General features: G+C 47.7%; 1 protein-coding gene across 3 annotated transcripts in view; it reads right to left on the bottom strand.

Annotated features, from left to right (window-relative positions):
- Window positions 1-19,871, bottom strand: part of slc12a4 (solute carrier family 12 member 4) — a 176,449-nt gene that overhangs the window by 19,569 nt on the left and 137,009 nt on the right. For all 3 annotated transcript variants that reach the window (XM_078544240.1, XM_078544239.1, XM_078544241.1), the window contains 3 exons: window positions 19,108-19,276; window positions 10,527-10,722; window positions 3,923-4,092 (listed from right to left, as the gene is read on the bottom strand). In XM_078544240.1, the coding sequence (XP_078400366.1) occupies window positions 3,923-4,092; window positions 10,527-10,722; window positions 19,108-19,276 (535 nt within the window). The remainder of the gene's footprint in view (window positions 1-3,922; window positions 4,093-10,526; window positions 10,723-19,107; window positions 19,277-19,871) is intronic.

Below are 19,871 nucleotides of genomic sequence, written 5' to 3' on the forward strand. Positions count from 1 at the left end.
AGGGACTTCCCAGGTCCCCGGCACTCGGAGAACTGCTGGAGGCCAGAATGTTGCTGAGACCAAGTCAGATGACGAGCCTTTGGACTCTGTCATGTCACAGCTGCCGGAGCTGAAAAGGCAAGCTAGGGAACATCAGAAAGCTGTTCATCAAAAACATGTCCGCTGCACTCCTCAGCTAGCAAGGTACGATGGAGGAGTCTATCCGTCTTCAGGCTGAGGTGATGGCGCCGGCATTACAACACACCGAGATCAACACTGGCAGGATGGTGGACACCATGCAGACCTTGGCCCGGGGCATCACTCCTGCACCACTGCGTGGGTTTAACATCATCGCTGATGCCATAGTTGGCCTCCAACAGTGTGTACATGAGAGGGGTGCTGGGTGGCTCGATCTCACTTCAGCCACCCGTTCCGCTCACGGAGTCAGCCAGGGGCCCTCAGGCACCCATAGGGAGGAGGATCAGCAGGCGCACACTTCGGGGCCATCCACCCAGGTGACTCAGAGTGACCGGTCCATCTGAATCCCCTCTTCCTGTGACCTATGCAGCTCCAGCTTCACAGGCCGAGGAGAGTGCCACTGCCATACAGCAGGATCCCAAAAGCAGGCCGGGGCCCACCAAGTCTCAGCCCTCCACAGCCTGCCCGTCAAAGTCATCACGGACGGGGCATTACAGTCAGCAGGCTGCCTCCACCCCTGCTGTGGAATTCCGGGGAGCACCAAGACATAGCGGCAGGGTTAGGAAAGTTAGGTAAAAGTAATTGCACAGCCTGGGGACAGGTGTCAACCACTTGTACATACTGTTCACTATTGTAAATAAACTCCCGTTCCCTGCCTGTGGCTCCTTGTTCTGATGAACAGTGTTCTTGTCACTGGGAAGTGAAACCTTTCTGCACAAGACAAAAGGCAGGTGTCTCAGTTCAGGGCCTCTTCCCTGTGCTCTATGCAGCCTTCAGGCCACAGTGATGGTCCAGCCTCACACTCCCTGGAAACATTACTGATGCCTGCACCTCGGTGCTGGCCATTGCTACCAGAATGTAGTGGGCAGGGCCACAGAGTTCTCTCACTCTCTCTGGGTGCTCTTAGCACCTTTAAGGTGGGGCTGGCCCCCATCACACCAGCATCTGCGACCAGTGATGCTGTGCACCAGCTCCTGAAGGGTTGAGGTGCTGAAGATGGACACAGCATCAGATGCGTCTGAAATTTCATGGCTGCGTCTCTGAGATGGCCCTGGTCATGGAGCGGAAGCGAGCAGTCCTTGGCCAGACATTCTCAGAGGCTATGTGAAGATCTACGGAGTGTCCTCACTGCATGTTGCCATCATCCTCCTGCAATCGAGCAACTATTAGTATCTCCACTGAATCTCCAAGACAGGAGCAGTCTCTCAGAGGGTATTGGAGCTGCCATAATCCAGACTGGAGTCAAATGTTCAAAACTGCGATGCGAGGATCTATGGGGAAACCTCACTGCATGACGTCATCATCCTCCACAAATCTGGCAGCTATGAGGGCCACCTGAGCACACCTGCCTCGTCTAGCCAGTGGGAGAGCCTCATCCCCGTCATCGTCACCACCGAGGACCCCCTCACCCCTGTCGGCATCCTCCTCATTGTAGGAGATGTGCAGCTCCTCCATCTCCTCCTCAGCCAGTTCCTCTTCCCGTTGCAGCGCCAGGTTGAAAGGGCGCAGCAGACGACGACGATGCATGACACCCTCTGCAGACTGTATTGCCAGACTCCACCAGACCGGTCGAGGCACCGGAACTGCATCTTCAGCATCCTGATGGTTTGCTCCACCAAGTTGCGAGCTGCTGCATGAACCTCATTATACTGTTGCTCTGCTGCAGTCTGAGGCCGCTGCACAGGTTTTTTTTAAAATTCATTCATGGGATGTGGGCTTTGCTGGTTGGCCCAGCATTTATTGCCCATCCCTGGTTGCCCTTGAGAAGGTGGTGGTGAGCTGCCTTCTTGAACTGCTGTAATTCACGTGGTGTGGGTACATGCACAGTGCTAATTAGCCACCATGTCATTAGCCATAGCCTTTGCGGGTAGCCCTTGTCCCCAAGGAGCCAATCCTGCAGTCTCTGTGGATCCTGGAAGACTGCATGGATTTGCGAGCGACTCAGGATGTAGGCGTCGTGCACACTCCCTGGAAACCGTGCGCATACCTGCAGGATGCGTTTCTGGTGGTCGCACACCAGCTGCACGTTCAGTGAATGGGAGCCCTTGCGGTTGATGAATTCCACTGAGTGTAGCAATGGAGACCTGGGCACCACATGAGTACAGTCAATCGCACCATGCATCTGTGGGAATCCTGAGATCAGGGCGAATCCAATGGCACTTGCATCCTGGCTGTCCCGATCTTGGCTGAAATGTTCAAAGTTGTGTGCCATGGAGAAGATGGCATCTGTGACCTCATGGATGCATTTGTGGGTGGCAGATTGTGAAATCCCAGAGGTCACCTGTGGAGCCCTTAAAGGAGCCACAGGCATAGAAATTGAGCACCGTGGTCACTCCACCAAGTTGCGAGCAGTGGATGCCCTCCATGTCCCCTTGGCGTCAAGTCCTGCAGTAAGTGGCAGATGTGAGCCACCAGATCCCTAGACATGTGCAGTCGTCGGTGATGCTGGTTCTCAATCATCTGCAAGAATGGCAGGCAGCGCTTATAGACCCTGGGTGTCACTAGACGCCGACCAGCCACTGCTCGCTGTCGCTCCTGGACAGCTTGTGCGGGAGCCCCTGCTGGCCCTTCTTCATGAGGTTGCTGCTCCTGCTTTGCACAGCCAGAAGCCTCAGTCGCTCTCACTCAGTCTTCTACCATCTCTGTAGGCCATCAGGCAAACAGCTAGGTCACCAGGATCCATGATCCTGATGTGGTCTTCCTGCAGCATGAAGGACATGTCAACCTGCAACATAGAGGACACTGGTCCAAACCAGGATGCTGAGATTGCAAGGGGCTGTGAGCGCCTCCAACAATGACTGCTACATGGCCAACATTGGTGAGGAGATTGTACAACGTGTGCAGTCCAACTGCTCTGCGGTTCAATAAATTGGTGGCGGACTCAAAGCCTGCGCCTGGGGAGGTGGGGGCTAAGGTATGGAGCGCTTGGTGTCCCTTTAGTACTTCTGCGTTGCTTGCCATATGGGCGGACAGGTTAGGAGACTGACCCCAATCATATCATTGTAGCTGCGCCTGATCTGTCTCAGTTGCAGAGGGATGGTCAGTTTATACAGGTGTCCCAAATGCGTGGCCACTTCCCTCGCTTACCCTGCCCCCCTCAAATGCCTGTGGGCGGGATGCAGCGCCAGGGCAGCACTTGACATTGCCCCCTCCAACCGACAACGGTCGCCTCTGAGGCTGGCCAGCACTTGCCCCCGGACAACCCCTTCTCCTCAGCAATCGCCTCAGAGGCTGGCCAGCACTTGCCCCCGGACACCAACCCCCCCCACCTCAGCAGTCGCCTCCGGGGCCAGGCATCAGTTGCTCTCATGCCCCGGCTCCTGTAAACAACAGGCAAGCTGTGGAGAACGCTGCAGCTCACTCACCTCAGTTCCCTCAAAGTGAAGGCCGCCAAGTGCGCGTCGCCTGCGTGCTGTTGTGAAATACGTCGCCGTTCTTTCCTGCCAACGTGGACGGACAATACAACGGGGCTCCAAGAGCCTGGCAGGATGGCCGTTTAATTATATTCTGATGTGTTACAATTACAGTTACATGGTGGGAACCGCAGCCCATAGTCGGTGGGCTGAGCGGACGATTACGACCTGCCTTCATGCTGTTGTGAAGCAGGTCAAGCCATATTTTCCGCGCACGCCACCTATCACACCCGTTGCCAGCGGACTGGAAAAATTCTGACTGTAGTCATTTATATTTCTATCATCTGTCCATGCTCGACAAGATTTTTATACTTCATGCAGGTAGTTCATACCTTGTGCTGCCGAAGAAGAAATGGCAGCAGCATCAACATGCCTCCATCGTGCACAATCCACCAAACATCAATGTGGCCTTCAGTAAAGCGTTCATGGTTACTTGGGTAAAAAGAAACATTTTTTGGCACCAATAGGGCTAGGTGACCAGCTGTAGTGACTCTCACAGTATCTACAAAGTAAAGGTCAGTGTTACTGATGTTGAGATAAGTTTGTTCATTTAACCAAACCAAAGGTCTGATTAGCAATAGAAATCTATTGAGTTTGCTCATGAAAAATACATAGGCACTCCTATATCAGATTCCTGGAAAATATAGTCATACTATAATTTGTTCATAATTCGAGAAAGAAAGATCACACAGAACATTATGGGATTAGTTGACCTTGATTGGCAATACAGAAAATCCTTAAAATAGGAATTCATTTGGAAAGCAATATTTTAACTACCATATTGTTTCTGTTTAACTACGTGGGGCAAAATAACCAACCTAGTCTGGCCACGTCGTGGTTATAGTTAGAAAGCAGCCAGTCAGTTAGCACAAATACACTGCAGACACCAAGAAGACTCGATAACCATTTTGGTGATGCATAATCCATACTTTCCATTATTCTCATGTTGTACACACCCTAACCTTTCACTGACCTTACAGTCCTATCTTCTCCAGTTGGTATACTCTGAAAACTAAAAGAAGCTGAAGAAGAGTCATACGGACTCAAAACGTTAACTCTAGAGGGCAGAATTTTTCCCTAGGTTGGCGGGCAGGCCCCACCGACTCGGCGGCGGGCCCCGCCACCATTTTGAGTGGGCGGGCTGGTGCGGTGGCGGGGGAGGGGAGGGATTCCCCAACTGTCAAAGTGCGCTCTTTCGCGCGCTCCCTGAGACTAAGTGCTGTCTCAGGGAGATCACTGACAGTGCTTCAAAGTGTCAAAATAGAAAAATTAAAAAAAATTAACATGTCCCACTCATGTGACAATGTCACACAAGATAAGACATGTTAATAAGTCTCACGTAAAGTTTATTTAAGATTTTTGAAATGGACATGAAACCTCATCCCGCCTGCCTTAAAGTTGGACGGGCAGGGCCTTTAATTGCCTTAATTATCCTGTCAATGGCCTTAATTGGCCATTGACAGGTTGGCGGGCAGACAGCTGATTTCGCTGTCCGCCCGCCTTCCTGAATATTTAAATGGGGCGGGATGATGTTGGGGGTTCCTCCCAACGTCATCCCGCGTTATTTTCCTGTCAGCGAGCGGGCCCCGCCCCCAAATCACCGACGGGAAAATTCAGGCCTCTGTTTCTATCTCCACAGATGCTGCCAGACCATGCTGAATCTTTCCAGCATTTTCTGTTTTTATAACAAATGTTGGGAATTCCCTGTACCCCGGGGTTATAGTTGTTAGGGCAAACAAACTCTGCATATTGTGGCATCATTTGACAATATAAATGATCAAGTTCAAAGGGATAACTTTACATGCTCGGCAACAGCACAAACTGGAAATTTGGGCACACACAATTTCATTTTTGTGGCCAGAACTGAGGGTGAAAAAATGGTACGTTTTCCAACTGTTGCTGCAAAATAACATTATGCAATTAATTATTATTCTTTGTGATCCACTACATTCTATAATCAAGTTTTATATGGATATTTATTTCACTTTTGGGTCATCATATCCTAACCTTGGTCGTAAAATGTGGATTACTATTTCCACAGTATGGGGCTGAGTTCCCACTTTGGGCATAATTAGGAATCTGGGTGCAGATTGCACGAGTTTTCCAAAATGAAACTATAGTTCAAGATTCTGTTCAAACTCATTTGCATAATCAAATAAAAAAATTGGCATGAAAGCAGTGCTTTCAAATATATTTTTTAATATTGCTAGACATACTTAAGAATGGTAACCTGGTCCAGTTTTTTAATGCAGCTGAAAGCAGATCTATTGTAAAATATAGGCCAGGATTTCCCAGTCGGTGAGCGGGGGGGCGGGGCCCGCTCGCCGACGCATAAAATGACGCAGGATGACGTCGGGCGGAACTCCCAACATCACCCCACCTCATTTCAATTTTCAGGTCAGCGGGGGCTTAGCAGAATCAACTGTGTGCCCGCCGACCTGTCAATGGCCAATTGAGGCCATTGACAAAGTAGTTAAAGTAATTAATGGACCTGCCCGTCCAACCTTAAGGTTGGCGGGCAGGCCGAGAGCCCTGGCGGGCTTAAGAAAAAGCATGAAACTTCATCTACGGGTGGGATGAGGTTTCATGCAGGTTTTTAAATTTTTAATAAAATTGTCAATGAAAGAGATGGACATGTCCCAATTCGTCTGACAGTGTCACATGAGGGGACATGTCAGGGAAATTTATTCCTTCTGTTTCTAAAATTTTTTCAGACAGGAGCCGATCTCCTTGAGGCAGCACTTAGCCTCAGGGAGATGAGTGAGCTCTTTCATGCCTATGCGCGAAGGAGTGCACTCTTGGCTCAGGGAGTCCCCCCCGCCCGCACAGGGAGCGCATAGCGCTTCCTTGTTGACGTCACGCTGAGCGGGCCTTTATTGGCGCGCTCACATAAAATGGCGGCATGCCCCCGATCTCGATCGGGGGTGCCGATCGGAGGCACGTCTCTACGCACCTGCTCCTAAGCCTCCCCCCCCCCCACCGACGGGGAGAAAATTCTGCCCATAAACATTTTTATTATAGCTATCACAGGGACATGGTTGAGGGAAGGGCAGAACTGGCAACTCAATATCCCTGGGTATAGAATCTTCAAGCGAATGTGGTTGGGGGAGGGTTGGGGGTGTAAAAGCGGAGGTGGTATTGCACTATTGATCAAGGGGTCAATTACTGCAGTAAGGAGGGATTGTATCTTAGAAGGTTCCTCAAATGAGGCCATATGGGTAGAACTTAAAAGCAAAAAGGGGGCAATCACTTTGCTGGGAGTATACTATAGGCCTCCAAACAGTCAGAGGGAGATAGAGGAGCAGATATGTAGGCAAATCTCAGAGAAGTGTAAAAATAATAGGGTAATAATAATAGGGGATTTCAACTTCCCCAATATTAACTGGGATAGTCTTAGTGTGAAAGGCTTAGAGGGGGCAGAATTCTTAAAGTGCATCCAGGAGAGCTTTTTAAGCCAGCACATATAAAATCCTACAAGAGAAGGGGTGGTACCGGGCCTAATCTTAGGGAATGAAGCCAGGCAAGTGGTAGAAGTGTCAGTGGGGGAGCATTTCGGGGATAGTGACCATAGCTCTATAAGATTTAAGGTAGTTATGGAAAAGGGCAAAGACGGATCGGAAATAAAGGTCCTGAATTGGGGGAAGGCCAATTTCAATATGATAAGACAGGATCTGGCCAAAGTGGACTGGGACCAGCTACTTGTAGGAAAGTCTACATCAGACCAGTGGGAGTCATTCAAAAAGGAAATAGCGAGAGTTCAGGGCCAACATGTTCCCGTAAAGTGAAGGGTAGGAACAACAAGTCCAGGGAACCCTGGATGTCAAGGGATATTGAGGATTGGATAAGGAAAAAAAAGGAGGCTTATGGCAGATACAGAGGGCTGAAAACAGCAGTAGCCCTAGAGGAGGAAAGAAAGTGTAGCGGAGTACTTGAAAAGGTAATTAGGAAAGCGAAGAGGGAGCATGAGAAAACACTGGCAGGCAAGATAAAGGAAAATCCCAAGGCATTTTATAAATATATTAAGGACAAGAGGATAACCAGGGAAAGAGTCGGGCCCATTAGAGACCAAAGTGGCAATCTGTGCATGGAGCAGTAAGACATAGATGATTACTTTTCATCTGTGTTCACTATGGAGAAGGACGATGTAGGTGTAGAAATCAGGGAGGGGGACTGTGATATATTTGAACAAATTAGCATCGAAAGAGAGGAGGTATTAGTGGTTTTAGCGGGCTTAAAAGTGGATAATTCCTCAGGCCCAGATGAGATATATCTCAGGCTGCTATTTGGGGCAAGAGAGGAGATTGCAGGGGCTTTGACACTAATTTTCAGATCCTCTCTGGCTACAGGAGAGGTGCCAGAGGACTGGAAGACAGCGAATGTGATACCATTATTAAAGAAAGGTAGTAGGGATAAACCAGGTAATTACAGGCCAGTGAGTCTAACATCAGTGGTAGAGAAACCATTGGAAAAGATTCTGAGGGACAGGATTAGTCGCCACCTGGAGAGGCAGGGGTTAAACAGGGATAGTCAGCATGACTTTGTCAGGGGGAGGTCATGTCTAACAAATTTGACTGAACTACACTAGTTGTGTAGATGAGGGTAGTGCAGTTGACGTAGTCTACATGGACTTCAGTAAGGCTTTTGACAAGGTCCCATGTGGGAGAATGGTCAAGAAGGTAAGAGCCCATGGGATCCAGGGCAATGTGGCAAATCGGATCCAAATTTGGCTTAGTGGCAGGGGGCAAGAGGGTGATGGTCAAAGATAAAAGCAAAAAACTGCGGATTCTGGAAATCCGAAACAAGGTTGTTTTTGCGATTGGAAGTCTGTGACAAGTGGTATACCTCAGGGATCAGTGCTAGGACCCTTGCTGTTCTAGTCTACATTAATGATCTAGATGTGAATATTGCTCAGTAAGTTCACAGATGATGTGAAAATTGGTGTTGTAAATAGTGAGGAGGAAAGCCTTAGATTACAGGACGATATAGATGGGCTGGTAAGATGGGCAGAGCAGTGGCAAATGGAATTTAATCCTGAGAAGTGTGAAGTGATGAATTTTGGGAGGACTAACATGGCAAGGGGATACATAATGAATGATAGGGCCCTAGGAAGTACACAGGATCAGAGGGACCTTGGTGTACATGTCCACAGATCCCTGGAGGCAGCAGAACAGGTGGTTAAGAAGGCATATGGAATACTTGCCTTTATTAACCGAGGCATAGAATATAAGAGCAGGGAGGTTATGTTGGAGTTGTACAAAACGCTAGTTAGGCCACAGCTGGATAGGAAGAAACTTTTCCCCTTAGTGGAGGTTCAATAACCAGGGGAAATAGATTTAAGATAAGGGGCAGGGGGTTTAGAGGGGATTTGAGGAAAAGTTTTTTCACCCGGAGGGTGGTTGGAATCTGGAACACACTGCCTGAGGGGGTGGTAGAGGCAGGAACCCTCACAACATTTAAGAAGCATTTAGATGAGCACTTGAAAAGCTATAGCATACAGGGTTACTTGCCAAGTGCTGGAAAATGGGATTAGAATAGATAGGTGCTTGGTGGCCGGCACGGACACGATGGGCCGAAGAGCCAGTTTCTGTGCTGTATAACTCTATGACTAAGAGTGGCAAGTCCATCAACTGTGAGTAATCAGAATTTAAAAGAAAACGACTTTGAAAAACAATACAGAACCTAGTTTAAGAACATAAGAAATAGGAACAGTAGGTAATTCAGCCCCTTGAGCCTGCACTGCCATTCAATAAGGTCATGGTTGATCTGATCATAACCTCAACTCCACTTTCCTGCCTGTCCCCCATAACCCTTGTAGGTCAAAAATCTGTCTAATGCAATCTTGAATATATTTAATGACCAGCCTCCACTGGTCTCTAGGGTAGAGAATTCCATAGATTATGACCCTCAGGGAAGAAGTTCCTCTGCATCCCCGTCTTAAATGGGAGATCCCTTATCTGAAATGATGTGACCTAGTTCTGGATTCTCCCACATCCTCTCAGCATTTAGCCCGTCAAGCTCCCTAAGAACCTTATATGTTTCCCTAAGATCAACTTTTTAGTACATTAAATACTTTAAATATTTAAACTTTTAGCTTTAACGCCCTTGTGCCTAAAAAGCTAAGGGGAGAATTTTTAGCTTGTCAGGCAGGTTGATGCGCAATATTTAGGTCGGCGGGTGTGCGCCAGAGTCAGCAGTGGCCCGCCGACAATTAAAAGCCTATTAAGACCATTAAAAAGGTAATTGAAACAAATTTTTCGCTGCCTGTCCAACCCTATGGTTGGTGAGCAGGCAAAAGGGCCAAAGCGACCTTTGCATTTTTTGAGGAAACCTCAATTCAGGGGCAGGATGAGATTTCCAACAGCAAATAAAAATAAAATAAAAATTTTAAAATTTCAGTTATAACATTTTTAAAATCTTTATTTTTGATGTTTTAAACTGTTCATCTCCCTCAGGGAGCTTTTCCAGCGCGCGCCTGTGTGCATGCGCAAAGTTCGCACTCGCCCTCCTCCCCCCTCGACACAGGCAGCGCTGAGCGCTGCCATTCGTGTTTCACGCTGGGCGGGCCTTAATTGGGGAAAAATCCTCCCCTAAATTTTAGGAGCCTCTTTATAGAGCTGCAAAGGGGTGCAGTAAGCAGAAACTTGCCACGGTAATTCGTTAGATCTAGAAGCATGATCATTTTTGTGGGCAGTGTCAGCTACACCACAAAATGTTCGTGATTCAGCAATTTGGAAATGCAATTTGAGTAAGATGTAATTTGTGCTTGAAATTCCTCTATCTTTTGTGTGGAGTGGAAACTACCCTTTTATGTCAAAGAATGCAGAATATTCAAATTGATGATATATGATTACTATAAATCAGAGGGAAAATTCTATACTTTGGATAATATTGAAATACAAAGAAATACAAGAAAATTAAGATGCTAATAAATCTTACCTATGAATGTTTTCCAAGCCCTGGGATCTTCACTCTGTCTCCAGCCATAAGGCCAACCCATAACAACCGAATTATGCTTCATTCCACCGAGTCCACATGATTGAATTAAATGTGCTATGCCCTCTCGCACCTTTGAAGAAACTACAATCTGGCAAAATCCTTTGACCTTTTCAATTGCCATCATATTTTTGATTGTCTAGATTGAGAAACGAATGATAATGGAGAATGTAACTTGACATAAAACTTGTTATAAATATAAGTTGCTGCTCCGATATTCTACTGAGCTTTACCGCCATTAACAATTCTACTTTGAAATGGCCAAAGAATATCATTAAATATGCTCTGGAATAATTTGCTATATTTGATGCACTTAGTTACACAATCTCCAACTGGGAATTTAACTGAAGTAATAATAGTTGTCTTTTCTAGAGAGGCTTTGAACAGTCTTGCATAAACAATTAAAAAATATATACAAAATACAGATCATTTCAAAAAATCCTAGGAATTACAGGAAATATGACACCCATCCTATGAATTTAAAAATATCAGACTCCTTGCTTCTGCACAGAGTTCATTTTCAGCAGTATGCACCTATAATGCATTGTGGGAGAAACAATTTTTCCTAAATGCATTACTTTAAAGAAAGGAAGTTAATTTTAAATTGATTTATTCCTCCCTTCTTCCACAGCTCCAAAAAAAAGATTTGACATACTGCTGCAAAGACAAATCCAACCCTGCCAATTACCAGCCCATCAATCTGTTCTCAATTGCCAGAAAGGTGGTGGAACTTGTCATTTTCAGCCTATTAAGCAGCACATACCAATAACCTGCTCACTAATGCTCAGCTTGGATTCTGCCAGGACTACTTTGTTCTTGATCTCATTACAGCCTTGGTTCAAACCTAGACAAAAGTCCTGAATTCCAGGGGAGTGCTAAGAGAATGAATGCCCTTGGTAGCAAGGCAGCACCTGGCATTTTGTGGCATCAAGCAGCTCCAGCAAATTTGAACTCAATGGGAATTGTGAAAAAACCCTTCACTGGCTGCAGTCAAACATAGCACAAAGGAAGATATTTGTGGTTGTTTGTAGTCAATCATCTCAACCCCAGGACATCGCTGCAAGAGTTCCTCATGGCAGTGAATTAGGTTCACCATCTTCAGCTGTTTTACTAATGACCTTTTCTCAATCATAAGACCAAAAGTAGGAATATTTGCTGATGATACAACAGTGATCAGTTCCATTTGAAACTCCACAGAGAATGCAGCTGTCTGTGCCCACATGAAGCAAGCCCTGGACAACATTCAGTCTTGAGCCAATAAGTGGCAAGTAACATTCCTGACATACAAGTGCCAGGCAATGACCATCTCTAACAAGAGAGCCTAACCACCTCCCCATGGCATTCAACAGGATTAAAAATATCACCAAATCCCCCACCATCAACTTCCTGGGGTTACCAATGACCAAAAACTGAACCAGCCAAATAAATACTGTGGATATAAAAACAGGTTAGAGGATGGGTATTCTGCAGCGAGTGGTTCTTGTCACCCCAAAGCCTTTCTACCATCTACAAGGCACAAATCATTATTGTGATGGAATCATATCTACTTGCCTGAAAGAGTGCAGGTCCAATAACACAAGAAGCATTACACCATCCAGGACAAAGCAGTCTACTTCATTGGCACCCCATTTACTCACTCCACCACCAGCACATCATGGCTGCATGTATACCATCTACAAGATACACTGCAGCAATTTGCTAAGGTTTCTTCGACTAGGCCTCTGAAACCACCAACTTCTATTTCCTAGAAAGGCAAGGGTGGCAGACACATGGCAAAACCATCATCTCCAAGTTCTTTTGCAATTCATACATCGCTCTGACTTGGAAATCTATTACCATTCCTTCATTGTTGCCAGACAAAAGTCCTGGAATTCCTTCCTAACAGCACTGTGGGTGTACTCACACCTGATGGACTGCAGTAGTTCAAAAGGATAGCTCACCACAATTTTCTTGAGGGCTGTTAGGGATGGGCAATAGATGATAGCTTTGTCAGTGATGCCCACCCCTCATGGGTGAATAAAAGAAGCATCAGAATATTTGAATACTCCCTGGATCACGCAAGGGTATACAGGGCCACATGAGAGCAGGCTGAAAGGCCAAGTTGCTGATCCTGGAATTAGAGGGCAGCTGGTCATAAAAATGTACGCATTTCAGTCAAACATAAGGTTGGTTCATCTCAAAAGATGTGGTGAAAATAACATCTTCTGATTCTCCTTTCTGTTGGAAGATCATTAAGTACATGGGGTTGGGATTTTGTTTTATCTCAGTTCATCTGACCTTTGCTTTCAAAAGAAATTACGTTAAAGTGAGTTATAAATCTGTAAAAGCATCTCTACCCTCACAACTCTTTAAGATTTATTTTTAAATAGTTACAAACGAAGACAGCTTCTTGTGAAAAATGCAAACTCCATTGGAAGACGCCGGAAACAATTTTATTCTTTTCTCTAACTGTCTTGGCAGCTGTGATACGAGATCTCTGTGCCACTATTATGCACTTTACCATTTAGTACAACAATAGCCTTTATCTCAATCTCTGCACATGATTAAAGAAATGTTTGAAGTTAACACTGAATGCCAAAAATGAAAAGCGTTCCATTTCCCAGCATTGAAACTTTTAATTTTGATGAGCACAGGAAGTTATGCAAGAACAGTGTCATGAAGCTATAAATGTATATAATATTTTTGTAAAATATTTTTCTTTTAAAATAGAGGTTTAGTCTGCGGGTGTGTCTTAACTGGATTGAAGCCAGCTAGTCTGGGTGCTTTGATGGGTACTAGTTTTGATATGGAAGAGAGATAGCGTGTATTTACATTTTTTGAAGCGAGCATTCAAGAAGTGGGGTGAAAACTTGAAGCCTATCTAGCATATATCAAGCCATATGTTTATATTACTAATAAAATTGGTTCTACGAAAGGGGTTTCATTGTTAAAAGGTAAAGTTCAAAGAGGCTGGTGAGACAATGGGCAGAATTTTCCATTTGTCGGTCAGGGGGGCTCTACTGACTCGGCAGCGGGCGATTGTCGCTGGCGAAATGAGCCGCGCCGCCCTTTTCCGCGGGCAGACCAATTAAGGCCCGCCCAGTGGGTAAGCGACTCCCGTGGAGAACGGGAAAATAGTCGTGGGGGTGGGCGGCCTCAGTGCCGGTTCCAATGGGGAACCGGCAGTCTGTATAAAGACTGGCCAGGCAGCCTGATTGAGGCAGTGCACCATGGCCACCCATGAAGAGAGGGAGTCAGGACCGAATGCACAGCAGCATGAGCAGGAGGAGGGGGGCAGGCTGTAGGAGAGGCCAGCGGGGGGCCACTGTGCCCCCCCGATTTTCTGATGCATGCCTTGCTGTCCTCCTCCAAGAGGTGTCTATCCGTCGGCACCTGCTGTATCCGGAGGATGGGAGGAGGAGGGCCCCCTATGTCACCAGCCAGGCGTGGGAGGAGGTGGGTGACGCTGTCAGTGCCCATGATGATGTGCAGTGCACCAGCACCCAGTGCAGAAAAAGATTCAATGATTTGCTGCACTCTGAACGGGTGAGTGCCATGTTGGTCTTGGCCATTTGACCCAGAAGGTAGCCTTAGCCTTTGAGCCCCCCCACCACGTCTTGCTGTCTTTGCTACATAGGGCATCTGGCGCACGCTGGGTGGGCAAACGGGTACTGACCATGCTTACATCAGCCTTTGTGGTTGAGGAGAAGAAGGGTTCTCCCCGCATCATATGTTGGTGTTTGTGGCATTTGAATAGTCTGGGGGCAACCTACAGGGGAGGCCGCTAGACACATACTCAGAGCTCCAACGCATGTCATACTGATGGTAATGAGATGGTGCAAGGGGTGCCTCAAGGTGTTTGTAGTTGCGCCTCCTTGCCATGGGCGCTAAGACCCGAGTGCTATTCAAAGTGATGGACGCCGAATGTGTCCAAGGTTCGGGGAGGGGATTGGGACCAGCCGTACTATCTTCTGGGGACTGATCACCTTCTTCTGGGGACTGATCACCAGTAGTGTGGACAGGAGCCGCTGGAGGCCTCAGGTGGGCCACTGTGGTTGGGGTGCGGCGTGCGCATGCAGAGTACATGAGCGACCAGCCCCAATAAATCCTCTTCTCTGTTTTGCAGCCAAAAAGTCAGCACAATGCACGGGAGCGCCAGAGGACTGGAGGTGGGCACACCCTCCTCCAGCGCCTCACAACCTTCGAAGAACAGGCCGTGGAGCTGGGCAGGAGGCAGGAGGCCATGGCAGCCGGGGGCAGCGACGCTGGGGTCCAGCGGCCAGGTATTTGAGGTCCACAGTTCCATCCACTCTGTCTGCCCACCATCCAAACCATTGATGGTTGCTGTAATCGTTAATTCTGAAACAATGCTCATTCACAGACTGAGACACTCTGACGTGCAGGTCATACAGAAGGGACCCTCGTCCCCTTGAGGATTTGCATCTCCACCACCTTCCAAAGTCACCTTATCCTATTTGTGACCACTATCACCATGGTCTAACATGCCATTGGATTGCTGCTGCACAGCCAAAGACTTACTGCATCTTAGGGGGTTTGGGACCCCCACCACCCTTTCAGCCAGTGCGCCCCACATTACTTTGTCCAAAGGGTCCTCAGCACCTCAGCTGTGAACCTCATGGCACTCAACTTAGATAAATGCCACCACGTTACTCATCCCTGCGCCAAGGGGAAATGTTGCCTTCTGCCCACCCGGTCTATGCCCCTCCTAACAGAATGAAGGCCAATAATGTGACCTCTAATGCAATCTCCTGTGATCCACGGCAAATGTCGCAACTGTGTGCAATGTTTCCTCAGCCCCGCAACTATCCAGGCCAGAATGCATCCAGGTCAGGTACCTCTGCACTCTCCACACTCCAATGGTACATAACATGCCATGTAGCATCCCTGAGGCCATCTGACCAGCCTGTCTGCATGTGGGTTTAATAGTTGGGGCCCCTCTTCAATCTTTTCCACCCCACCAATGTTTGTCTCCTTAGGGTCTTGAAAGGTGAGCGACTTATGAGGCTGGGGGGAAAAGGGATAAAAGGCTGAACTGAATGTACGCTAACTGATGCACTGTCCTTGTTGTTAATTTCAGCATCACCACCAGAGCGACACGCATCTTGACACCGCAGCTGCCCCATCACACCTGAGGGCCAACATGTGCAACTTGTGGCACATCATTTCAGCCAGCCAGACACCAGCGTAGACACACACACCTCGGTGGGGACTTTACCGTCGGCTAGTGTCCCGGGTCACAGTGGAGAGGGCACATCACAATTGCTGGAGGAGATGGTAGGAGAAGAGAGTGCCGATGGCGCCAGCAGCCGGAGGGCTGTAGGGAATGAGGCACATGCTGAATCTGGCACTGATGACGTGCCTAGGGAGTTGTCCCCAATGCAGTAGCTGCAGGACAGGCGGCAGGAAGTGCGTTTGCACCTGGCAGGGTTGCATGACGGAATGCTTCAGTTGGTCTCTGCGACGGAGGAGTCCAGGCAGAGTGCATGTGAAGGTTTGACCCTCAGGGCAGAGCTTCAGGCTTCCTCCAATGAGAGATTGGCGACTCTCATAGAGAGGGGGCTCAATCAGATGGAACATCTTATGATTAGGATACTCTCTGACCTGCAAGCCCTCACAGCGGTACTGGCCACAAGTGGTCATTCCCAATGTGGGAGATGTTGTGGCATGCATCTGCGGTGAGCAGGGAGGTCGAAAGGGACCTCACATCGGCGCAGCAACTGCTTGTCATCACTGCGAGCTCCGGATGAGGGCAGCAGCTCCTCCACCCCTCTGCCAGTCAACGTTTCTTCCCTTGAGGCTGCTACAACTGGGGAGGTGCCAGTTCAGGAACTGGCCACTCCCTCCCAGGCAGGGCCATCACAGGCTCCACGGGCCAGAGGACGCCCGCCAAAGTCATCGAGGCCATTAGGACAGCAGAGTCAGCAGGCTGTCTCTCAAGCCACTCCGAGTGATAGGGCGGCACCTAGACGTAGCACCAAAAAACGTAAGCATAAGGCATGTTAGGCACTCCACGGGTATGTCACTGGTGATTTTGTGTTGGCTTTAGAATAGGGACCCAAATTGTTCTTATTGCAATGGAGAATTGTTTGCTTTTCTTTTGGACATAATAAAGTCCACTTTTGTTACCATGGCTGAGGGTGTTTTGTCTGTGGTGCATTTTTCTTTTTCACATATTTATCATGAGTGTTTGAGTGGACATTGATGTTTCTGTACTAAGCCCTTAGTTGCAACTGAAAAGGTGGAAGATGTGGCACCTAAGTGCAACGTATGGAAGTGCCAGGCAATGCTGTTCCTGCTGATCCATGTGTGTGGAGCTAGCTGAAGGTTCGTTGGATTAAATTGTTCCGGGTATCCCTGCCTCCTTGGTGTAAACGCGGGTCGTCGTTGTGGCCCTCATCATTGCCCTGTGCTTCCTCATCCTCTGAGGCACTGCTGGATTCGTCATGTACAGTCTCATTCAGGGCGTCAAGGTTTTCATCGTCAACTGCATCCCCCCCCTTTCCAGCGCAAGATTGTGCAGGGCGCAGCAGACTACCACTATCAGAGAGACACGATCTGGGGGGTACTAGAGTGCTCCCCCTGAGAGGTCCAGGCAACGGAAGCGCATCTTGAGAAGACTGATGGCTCCCTCCACCACAGCTCTTGTGGTGCCCTGGCTCCTATTGTATCGCTGCTCAGCTTCTGTTCTTGGACGGCGGAGAGGCGTCATGAGCCACCTTCACAGGGGATAGGCCTTGTCACCCAGCAGCCAACCATCCAGCCGGGCTGGAGCACTGAAGAGCCCCGGCACCTGGGAGTGTCTGAGGATGTAGGCGTTGTGGGACTTGCCTGGGTACCTTGCACAGACTTGCAGAATCAGCATCCTGTGATCACACACTATCTGCACGTTCATGGAGTGGAAGCCCTTCCTGTTGACGAAGGCACTGGGCTCACCTGCTGATGCCTTGATGGCCACATGTGTACAGTCTATTGCACCCTGGACACGGGGGAAGCCAGCAATGGCCGCAAAGCCTCTGGTTCGCTGTGCCTGACTTGCCTGGTCGCAGGGGAAGTGGATGAAGGTGGATACCCATCTGAACAGAGCGTCTGTAACCTGCTTGACGCAAGTGTGGACAGCTGATTGGGAGACACCGCAAAGATCACCCACCGAGCCCTGGAAAGAGCCAGAGGCATAGAAGTTGAGGGCAACTGTGAGCTTCAGAGTCGCTGGCATAGGGTGTCCACCCACACAGTTAGGGGAGATCTCAGGGCCTATCATCTGACAGATATAGTTGACTGTCTCCCTTGAGAGTTGGAGCCTCCTTCGGCACTGCACCTCAGTCATATTGAGGTAGCTGCTTCGCTGCCTGTATACCCTGGCAGCAAGATAGTGGCGTCTTCTGCGGCCCCTAACACCTTGGACAACCTCTTGGCCCTGCGCCCCTTGTGCCTGCACCTGGCCACCCAAAGGTGGCTCCTCTGGAGGCTGATTGTCCAGTCCTGGCTTCCTCCTTATTCTATCCCCCCATTCCTCCTCAGGGGAGCTGCCTCCAGTGGAGAGGTCAGAACCCATACCCCCAGGTTAAATGAAGGCCTCCGGAAAGCTGCAGGCCCAAGAAAGAATGCTGTCTGCAAACTGGTTCCAAAGTACACAAAAAGTTCTTGGAAATTGATGAGAATTGCTAACAATCACACAGGCAACTTTTAAACACTTTCAGCAATTAAGCCTTCGTGGAAAACATGAACAACCCCTCTGAGTCCATGTATCCCGACATTGCATGAGTTTTATTAAAAAATCTCCTACCCGCCTGCCCGTTGGGCCCGTGCGCTGACCCGACATTCGCACGGGCCCCTCAAAATCCAGGACAATTGGCAAGTTAAGGGCCTTAACAAGGCCTTCAATTAATGGAGGACGAATGCCCTGCTGCTGAGCCTGCCCGCCGACCGAAATATCGCGATGCCGCGCGCTGACGTCGGGATGCTCGTGCGACATTTTAAGCGCTGACGTGCGGGCTCTGCCACCCGCACGTCAGCCGGAAAATTCTGGCCAATGAGAATTTGGATTCAATCAGTGGTGGTAAGCATAACTTCAGTAATTTTTGGGTGTACAGAGCAGAGGCAATGTAAGATCAAAAGTCAGCTGCAGGCCTCCAACTGGCTCCACAGTGAAAAGAGCCTCTTTTTGAATTTGTAAGGCGAAAATGCTTTGCCTGGTGTTTGGTTAAGTCCAAGGGTTGCTGTTGCCTTAATGGAGGTTAGCTTGGGAATTTGTTAAAAGTTATGATAGTAGTAATTTGTAGCCATGTGTATGTATTTTAACCTGTGTAAATTAATAAAATGTTAAATAAAATGTTTCAATTTGTTTAATGTAAAGCCTCGAGAACTGGTAGTCTGATTCCTGAATTTAGAGTTGCATTGCAAATATAACACTTAAATTATAGGTTATGACAGTTGTTTAAAGTTTCTCTCTGGGAATTTTAAAAACTCCGCTTTACCAACTACATCGGTCATAACAACACAAAAATCATAGAACTTAAAATCATACTTGTTCAGCAGCTTGTGCTTCTCCATAATTTTCCAAGAAATTCCCTTGGATAACAGAGCCAACAATTGTAAGACCTTTGCCAGCTTTTAACTGAGAGGCAAATGTTAGCAATCTGGGATGCTTCACGTGCAGGTCTTCATCTAGTTTCAGCATAACTAATAATTGAGGCCTAGGAAAGGAAGCATTTAAGAATTATTGGGATAATTCAAAATAACTTTAGCTTATACCAACGCTGAGCATTGTCGGGGCTAAAACAGAAAGAGTTGAAATAGAGTGGAGTAATATTGGTGAGGAAGAAAAAAAAGTGCCCTTCAATCTTCAATAAAGGGCTTCCCCTAAACTGAATAATAAAATAGCAGACTTTAGTTGGTTGGCAATTAATAACCAAAGGACCTAACAAGCTACGTTTCCCAAAATTCTCATTAAAAGTGTGGCCCAATAGGAATCTTAGCAGTTAATAAATTAAACAAAACTCCACTTCAGCACACTGGCAGGCAATCTTAGAATGAACGAAATAAATATCAGCGTTGATCATGCCAAAGAAAGAGAACATGCAAGCAAGAGGGAAGAAGGGAGAAGCTGAGTATGCTGGGCCAGTCGGCATCCCCAAACGTAATTAGATCAATGAAATTTAAACTGAATAACCCAGTATAAACTTATGTTAGAAGCTTTTATTTAAAACAATTGAAAAATTAAAAGATAAATGAATTTTTAAAAAAATTATGAAACAACTTCAGACGGCTGTGGATGGAGCCCAGAGATGT

The sequence above is a fragment of the Cetorhinus maximus genome, chromosome 6 (assembly GCF_964194155.1).
Source record: "Cetorhinus maximus chromosome 6, sCetMax3.hap1.1, whole genome shotgun sequence".
Classification (NCBI taxonomy): Eukaryota; Metazoa; Chordata; class Chondrichthyes; order Lamniformes; family Cetorhinidae; genus Cetorhinus; species Cetorhinus maximus.